At 43.5% G+C, this 8,694-nt stretch overlaps 1 protein-coding gene across 1 annotated transcript; it reads left to right on the top strand.

The window, feature by feature from the left end:
• Positions 1-666: 666 nt before the first annotated feature.
• LOC135548905 (histone H3.3A) lies at positions 667-5,670 on the top strand. Its single transcript, XM_064978979.1, has 4 exons — positions 667-798; positions 3,344-3,486; positions 3,925-4,078; positions 4,198-5,670. Exons 2-4 carry the CDS (start codon positions 3,359-3,361, stop codon positions 4,324-4,326), a joined length of 411 nt encoding a protein of 136 aa, XP_064835051.1. The 5' UTR covers positions 667-798; positions 3,344-3,358; the 3' UTR covers positions 4,327-5,670.
• Positions 5,671-8,694: the final 3,024 nt, after the last annotated feature.

Genomic DNA, 8,694 nt, shown 5'->3' on the forward strand with positions numbered 1-8,694 from the left:
TCGTTGTAGCTGTGTAGAATATACTGTTATCTCGCACCTGGCTCCTGTTATCTAACAAAAGACCGTTTGTTCTCGCAACACTACGTTCTGAATGTGCCCCCCAACTCATTGTACAGGTCCTGTCTTCATGCTATTCTGTATTTTTCCATCATGAGAAAGGCCCATGGCCCTGAAACTGTTAACAATGTCCGCAATGTTGCATAACACATACATACATCCACACAAGCCAACAGCAGATAATATTCAATCACATATATGGTAACTGCTATATTGCATAACACAGAATCCTCAAAGTTTTGAATATCTTGTATTTGCTTAATAAATTGTTAGCAAACTTTTATACGCCAGCTGATGCCTTATTGCATAATATAGGCCTACGTGCATGTTTTAGCCTAAAAATAAATGTAGGCTGTAGCAGTGAAAGAGGAGACTGCCTCTTTGGCATAGCACATGCTGTTGGAAAAGCAGACAGATAAAACTGTGGTTACTACCATATTCTTTCTTTCACGTCTAATTGATTGAGCACTCTAGGGTATTTCTTATTATATTACTTCACATTGATAGACAATTCACTAGAAAGCAATGCAAATGTTCCTTTCAGGGAAAGATTCAATCATCAGAAAACGGTGTTTACAAAAACGAAACACGTTGCATTATGGGAGTAGAATGATTGACACGGCAGCCATTTTCCTGCTGGACGCCGTGTTCCCACCATTGTGTGAGAGATAGTAAATACTGAAACTGCTAGACAACCATAACATTTATTTCCTTGCGAAAAAACATTTATAGTCACGTCAGGTAAGTGGCATATTTTAGCATGTTGTTTTGTCTGAAACACTTAACCACATTTTTATATAAGTTTTAGATTGGTTAAACTTCATTTTATTTCAAAATATCCTTCCATTCCGTCGGTGTAGAAATGGAAAAGCGACTGCCGCGAAGCAAGAGGCTTTCTACTTCCACTGGCGGAAGCAGATATACAATTCTGATCCAATTTCATGTATAGTTTTACTTCGCTTGTACGGTGTGAACAAACATTCACATACAACTCAAAGCAACTTTTTGGATAGCTACAGTTGTCTACTTTGATGTTTTAATACTCGTAGTCCTGATTTTTGCTTAGTTTTTATTATTTCATGTTCCGCTCTTTGCCAGTACATTGGTAGACTTTATTCGATTGCCTCTTCATTTGCGGCCATAATCTTGCGGTTAGAGGCGGCACAATGGTTTGTGGACCCATCCCTACGTTCTAAGTAGTGTATCTTGATTGGTCGACAGCGAGACAAATGCCCACTGGATTGGATGTTTTTCGATAGGCGATCTGCATACTAGTTTGATTGGTTGGGCAGTATCCGAGTGTTCACGGGTAGGATACTGGCCCAGAGAAATAGATTTCCATGACTGGCCCACTGTTGCTGTAGCATTGCAGCTGTTCAGCAAAATAGAAAGTTGTCATAACAGAGTAGTACTCCAGATGGAACCATTTCAATCATCATTTCTCCATAATAGCAACATACTAGTTCGTCTGATTAATAGTTTGTCTGATTAATCAGGCTGTAATACACAATAAATTGGTATATAAACTTGAGACATTTGTTTGCAAAAGTCGGCTAAATATCCCTTACAAGCCAGAATGTTGAATGAATTTACATTTACTATACCGGTTGTACGTGTGGTTTGTCCTTTCGCCGCTCAAAATGTCAGACAACATATCCACGGGCAAGTATTGTTTAGCTGACTTTTTAAGAGAGCTTGTAGGTTGTTCTGAAATTATTCAGACCCCTTGACTTTCTCCACATTTTGTTACGTTGCAGCCTTATTCTAAAATGGATTAAATAAATAAGTCCTCATCCATCTACACACAATACCCCATAATGACAAAGCAAGAATGTATTTTTAGACATTTTTGTAAATGTATTAGAAATAGAAAAATAGATACCTTAAGTATTCAGACCCTTTTTGCTATGAGACTCGAAATTGAGCTCAGGTGCATCCTGTTTCCATTGATCATCCTTGAGATGTTTCTACAACTTAATTTAGTCCACCTGTAGTAAATTAAATTGATTTGGAAAGGCACATACCTGTCTATATAAGGTCCCACAGTTGACAGTGCTTGTCACAGCAAAAACCAAGCTGTGAGGTTGAAAAAATTGTCTGGAGAGCGCTGAGACAGGATTGTGGCAAGGTACAGATCTGGGGAAGGGTAATAAAAATGTCTGCAGCATTAAGGGTCCCCAAGAACACAGTGGCCTCCATCATTCTTAAATGGAAGAAATTTGGAACCACCAAGACTTCCCAGCCAGGTTCAATATCCAATACAAAACAATATTCTCTGCTCTGAGGAAACCAAGATTGAACTCTTTGGCCTGAATGCCAAGCGTCACGTCTGGAAGAAACCTTGCACCATCCCTACAGTGAAGCAGCATTCTGTTGTGGGGATGTTTTTCCAGCGTCGGGGACAGGGAAACTACTCAGGATCGAGGGAAAGATGAACGGAACAAAATGCTGGGAGATCCTTGATGAAACCTGCTCCAGAGCGCTCAGGACCTCAGACTGAGGCAATGGTTCACCTTCCAACAGGACAAAGACCCTAAGCACAGAGCCAAGACAACGCAGGAGTGGCTATGGGACAAGTCTCTGAATGTCCTTGAGTGGACCAGCCAGAGCCCAGACTTGAACCCGATCGAACATCTCTGGAGAGACCTGACAGAGCTTAAGAGGATCTGCAAAGAAGAATGGGAGAAACTCCCCAAATACAGGTGTGCTAAGCTTGTAGCATCATAGCCAAGAAGACTCAAGGCTGAAATCGCTGCCAAAGGTGCTTCAACAAAGTACTGAGTATAGTCTGAATACTTATGTAAATGTTTTTTGTTATTGCAAATTTGCCAAAATTCCTAAACATTTTTTTGAGGAAAAAATGAGGAGAAAGTCAAGGGGTCTGAATACTTTGCGAACACGCCCTATATTTGTTTGGGACCTAAGTAAAGTTAGTTTTATATATATTTTTCCATCAGTGGCTATTGAAGCAAGCATGACATGACAAAGGAAATTATATATTCTGAATCAGGGGAAGATGGAGAACGATTTTTTTTAAATTCAATTTCCGATATAAAACAAACTGCCTAGGTGCTGAACTGAACCATATACCAGCTCTCTAAAAAGTTAGGTTAGCAATACTTTCCTATGGATGTTTTTTCTATTTTTTGTAATCGTATTTAACATTCTGGCTCGTAAGGAACATATACAATATTTTCCACACAAATGTATCAGGCTGTATATTCCAATGAATTGTGTATAACAAAGCGTTGTTGACATATTTAACATGTTTTTCCTGTCTTTCAAGTTGAACTAACTCGTCATGGCTCGTACCAAGCAGACGGCCCGTAAATCCACTGGAGGAAAGGCTCCACGTAAGCAGCTGGCCACCAAGGCTGCCCGCAAGAGTGCGCCGTCCACCGGTGGGGTCAAGAAGCCCCATCGTTACAGGTAAAGCATCGGTTCACCCCTAGAAATAAAAGTTTGTGTAAAGGACACACGTGGATACAGCCCTATTATGACATGTAGAGCTTGTGTGAAACCACACAGGTGCTACCAATCCATATTGTTATGGAAATGACAATCCTATAAGTCCCCATATGTCCGAAATGCCACCCTATTTCCTATATAGTGCACTACTTTTGACCAGGACACATAGGAAATGGGGGGCCATTTCAGACGCAGACACTGTTTTCAATTAGCCGTTCAACAAGCCTTATAACTACGCAGTGACTGCTGGTAAACGGTCGTCACCATTCAGTGTTTACCATGGCCAGACACGACCAGGCCAGTAGCATTCAGCGTGGGGATATGAGCAGTGAAGAACTATAGAGAGAAAAGAATATAATGACTTTTTCCCGCTAGTCATACTGAGTGTGTTGGTTCCAGGCCCGGCACTGTGGCCCTGCGTGAGATCCGTCGGTACCAGAAGTCCACTGAGCTGCTGATCCGCAAGCTGCCCTTCCAGCGCCTGGTGAGGGAGATCGCTCAGGACTTCAAGACCGACCTGCGCTTTCAGAGCGCCGCCATCGGAGCACTTCAGGTCAGTGGCTGCGTGTTCCTCCGAACCCAGATCATGTCCTAATTGGCCTATACACATCTCTTTTTTTGTGCTGACCCACTGTTCACCGTGCGTGTGTGTGAAAATCATTCTGTCTGCAGGAGGCGAGCGAGGCATACCTGGTGGGTCTGTTTGAGGACACCAACCTGTGCGCCATCCATGCCAAGCGTGTCACCATCATGCCCAAAGACATCCAGCTGGCACGCCGCATCCGTGGAGAGCGTGCTTAGATGCCGCCCTCTCTTTTCTCCAATGCTCTATTCTCTTTTTTCTTTACCTCTAACCTCACCTTCACTCTCGTTCCCCTTCCATCTCACTCCTCAGCCCCCTCTCGCTGTAATTCTTCTTGGTAGACTTTAGAGTAACGGTGATTATGATGAGATAGAAACGTGACTGAAAAGTCTCGTCTCTCATCGTTTTTGCCTTCAGCAGATGCTTTAGGGTATCTTTTTTGTGCATGTAGTAGGAGTCGCTGATAAGACAAATACACACACACACACGCTTAGAAACATGCATCCTCAGCTCTCCTACAACAAAACCACTGATTGACCAGGGGAGATATCAGGCATGTGTGTGTTTTTGCAACAGGCGTCGGGTTTCTGCAACACTCTCACACACACACAGGGGGGCAGAGCAGAGGGGTGTCGCCCGGGGCTAGTCTGCTTAAGGGGAGTGGCAACTTCCACAGCAGGGTGCTACTTAAACTAACCCCAGGGCCTCTGCACTGTCTGCCCACCTCCCATTCTCACCCACTTCCTGCTCCATCCTCTACACCTGATCTGGGGTACTCTCCCCGTGCACCCTCCTGCCCACCACAGCCAGACCCCTTCCCCGCCTACTCCCCTGATCCCTATCCAGCCCTTCCACACTCTCCTGCCCCTCTAAATTGATGGTTGGGGGGTGGTTGTCTGTGGAGCGCCGTTAGTCTGTTGGTGTGAGAGCTCTGATCAGCCAAGCAAATTGTATTCGAACGAGTATCTCTTCTTGGCTACTAAATTTTTTTTTTATTACTATCATTGTGGATATAGTGTCTTTAAAAAACATATAATTCATACATATATTTTCTTTTTACAACTGCCAGAGATGTCAAAATAGGAATAAGGAAAAAAAGTGATTGACGTTTTAAGACATGGGAAATTATTTTTAAACCAATCAGGAAGAGCTCTGTTTCATAAGCGAGCTCCTGTTCCAATGGCAGCCACACGGGGCCGATGTATACCAGCCCACTTCCTATTTCATTTTTCTCCGTTTGTCATTATCCATGATGCTACTCTCAATCTCTTTACCTGATGTCTGTCTCTTAAGATGAGCATTAGTTGTCTCACCTGTATAAATTGACTTTGTAGTAGCAAGAGTTACTCTGCACGTTTGGGTTCTTTTCTGTTGCTCTCACGTCTCGAGCTCTGACCATAGAATCTGTCCATTTCCTCAAAATTTGTGATACACAATATAACCTCATGTTTGTTTTCTTATATTTTTTCTTATTCCTCCAGATTTTCAGATGTTTAAATAAGCTGATGTTTGTATTTTCCAAATTTCTCTTAATATGGTGGTAATAAATAGATATCCAAATGGTTGTCTGTCCGGTTCCTTTTCTACAAATGTTTCGCTCTTTACTTGTTAGTCTGACAGGGCTCCCAAGTGGCACAGCGGTCTAAAGCTCTTTACTTGTTGGTCTGACAGGGCTCCCAAGTGGCACAGCGGTCTAAGGCACAATTGGCCAAGCATCGTCCGGTCAAGTGTTTGGCCAGGGTAGGCTGTTATTGTATATAAGAATATGTTCTTAACTGACTTGCCTAGTTAAATAAAAACAATCAATGTCGAAACCCTTGGCCGATAATTCAACCATGATTACTAAATTTAGATACCTGGCCGCTAGACTTACTTATCAATCTAAAAAATGTTAACTGACATGGGCTAATTGAGTGACTAGCAGTGACTGACAAGAGAAACTTGCCTATTCCCCCTCAGCAAACAAAACATTTGGCATGGGTCCTCAGATCCTCAAAAGGTTCTACAGCTGCAACATCGAGAGCATACTGACTGGTTGCATCACTACCTGGTATGGCAATTGCTCGGCCTCCGACCGTAAGGCACTTCAGAGGGTAGTGCTAATGGCCCAGTATATCACTGGGGTTAAGCTGCCTGCTATCCAGGACCTCTACACCAGGCAGTGTCGGAGGAAGGCCCTAAAAATTGTCAAAGACCCCAGCCACTCCAGTCACAGACTGTTCTCTCTACTACCACATGGCAAGCTGTACCGGAGTGCCAAGTCTAGGACAAAAGGCTTTCTCAGTTTTTAACCCCAAGCCATAAGACTCCTGAACAGGTAACCAAATGGTTACCCGGCTATTTGCATTGTGTGCCCCCCCCCACATTGGCTAACCGGGGTATCCTCATTGTGTCCCACCACCCACCAACCCCTCTTTTTACGCTACTGCTACTCTGTTCATCATATATGCATAGTCACTTTAACCATACCTGCATGTACATACTACCTCAATAAGCCTGACTAACCGGTGTCTGTATAAAGCCTCACTACTCTTATTTTCAAATGTCTTTTTACTGTTTTATTTTTTTACTTACCACACACACACATACCTTTTCTTTGCACTATTGGTTAGAGCTTGTAAGTAGACATTTCACTGTAAGGTCTACCTGTTGTATTCGGCGCACATGACAAATAAACTTTGATTTGATGCGCAACCACATTTTGAAATTGCACCCTGTTTATTCTATCTTGCAACAGTAAGTTGAGACCCCGAATGAGTGCCTTCAAAAGGGGTGCGGTCTGTCGGCAGCCAGTTGCCCATCTCTGCCCTGTCGTAACCAAAAAACTAAGGAGCTAGAACTCAAACGTTTGTTTTTGCAGGCACTGAGTTACTCTGCAGCAATGTTCCTATCTTTGCCAATAAGGCAAGGCAAACAAATGATATACAGCTTGAAATCATGTTTTTGAAAGTAATGCTGCTCTCATGGAATGTCATTCCTAAAGCACAATAGAAACCAATTGCTATTTGCATGTGAATATGCATTGCAATCCTTTGCTCCTTGCTTACACATTTGTGAGTGGCCCACTCCAAGAGGAATTGTCGTAAAAATGTGCTATATAGCAGTGAAAGATAGCGATTCCCAAGTTAGATTAGGTTGTCAGAGCTTTGTAAATGTATTTATTTTTGTTACATCATCAGAGATCTGTGTGCGTAGGTAGACATGTGCGTAGGTAGACATGCCTGTTTTCTTTCCTAGTTCCTCTTACAATGCCTGACCAGAGGGGTAAGAAGTTGAACAGCAGTAGATTTGGCACATTTTGTACTGCGCTACAGTTCCACCAACTAGTAGGGATATATAGTTTCCAAAAGTTTTCAAACGTGCGGTGGAAAATGAAAATGAGTGTTTCTGAAGTTAAAATAGTATCTCTCTGTTTTGGACTGTTTTTTCCTTCAGTTTCTTGCTTAGTGAACACGACCCAGGTAGCCTATGTTTATTTATTTTATTTAACCTTTATTTAAATAGGCAAGTCATCCTCCTACAAGGGCTAGGATAAAAAAAATCTTAATGACATCTCCATAATCTAGCAGGAAGGTAGTAGGACATGGGTAGGATGGTCATCTGAATCAGGGTTAGTTTGGCAGCTGGGGAAGGTAGTAGGATGGTCATCTGAATCAGGGTTAGTTTGGCAGCTGGGGAAGGTAGTAGGACATATGGGTTGGATGGTCATCTGAATCAGGGTTAGTTTGGCAGCTGGGGAAGGTAGTAGGACTTGGGTAGGATGGTCATCTGAATCAGGGTTAGTTTGGCAGCTGGGGAAGGTAGTAGGACATGGGTAGGATGGTCATCTGAATCAGGGTTAGTTTGGCAGCTGGGGAAGGTAGTAGGACATATGGGTAGGATGGTCATCTGAATCAGGGTTAGTTTGGCAGCTGGGGAAGGTAGTAGGACATATGGGTAGGATGGTCATCTGAATCAGGGTTAGTTTGGCAGCTGGGGAAGTAGTGGGTAGGTCATCTGAACAGGGTTAGTTTGGCAGCTGGGGAAGGTTGGATGGTCATCTGAATCAGGGTTAGTTTGGCAGCTGGGGAAGGTAGTAGGACATGGGTAGGATGGTCATCTGAATCAGGGTTAGTTTGGCAGCTGGGGAAGGTAGTAGGACATGGGTAGGATGGTCATCTGAATCAGGGTTAGTTTGGCAGCTGGGGAAGGTAGTAGGACATGGGTAGGATGGTCATCTGAATCAGGGTTAGTTTGGCAGCTGGGGAAGGTAGTAGGACATGGGTAGGATGGTCATCTGAATCAGGGTTAGTTTGGCAGCTGGGGAAGGTAGTAGGACATGGGTAGGATGGTCATCTGAATCAGGGTTAGTTTGGCAGCTGGGGAAGGTAGTAGGACATATGGGTTGGATGGTCATCTGAATCAGGGTTAGTTTGGCAGCTGGGGAAGGTAGTAGGACATGGGTAGGATGGTCATCTGAATCAGGGTTAGTTTGGCAGCTGGGGAAGGTAGTAGGACATGGGTAGGATGGTCATCTGAATCAGGGTTAGTTTGGCAGCTGGGGAAGGTAGTAGGACATATGGGTTGGATGGTCATCTGAATCAGGG

Source organism: Oncorhynchus masou, chromosome 11, assembly GCF_036934945.1.
Source record: "Oncorhynchus masou masou isolate Uvic2021 chromosome 11, UVic_Omas_1.1, whole genome shotgun sequence".
In the NCBI taxonomy this organism is placed as follows: domain Eukaryota; kingdom Metazoa; phylum Chordata; class Actinopteri; order Salmoniformes; family Salmonidae; genus Oncorhynchus; species Oncorhynchus masou.

What these genes read in the sequence shown, in the direction of transcription:
- LOC135548905 (XM_064978979.1), top strand. Translation starts at nt 3,359, where the DNA reads ATGGCTCGTACCAAGCAGACGGCCCGTAAATCCACTGGAGGAAAGGCT. An exon ending in AAGAAGCCCCATCGTTACAG is followed by an intron (nt 3,487 to 3,924) that starts GTAAAGCATCGG and finishes TGTTGGTTCCAG; the next exon opens with GCCCGGCACTGTGGCCCTGC. An exon ending in CCGCCATCGGAGCACTTCAG is followed by an intron (nt 4,079 to 4,197) that starts GTCAGTGGCTGC and finishes TTCTGTCTGCAG; the next exon opens with GAGGCGAGCGAGGCATACCT.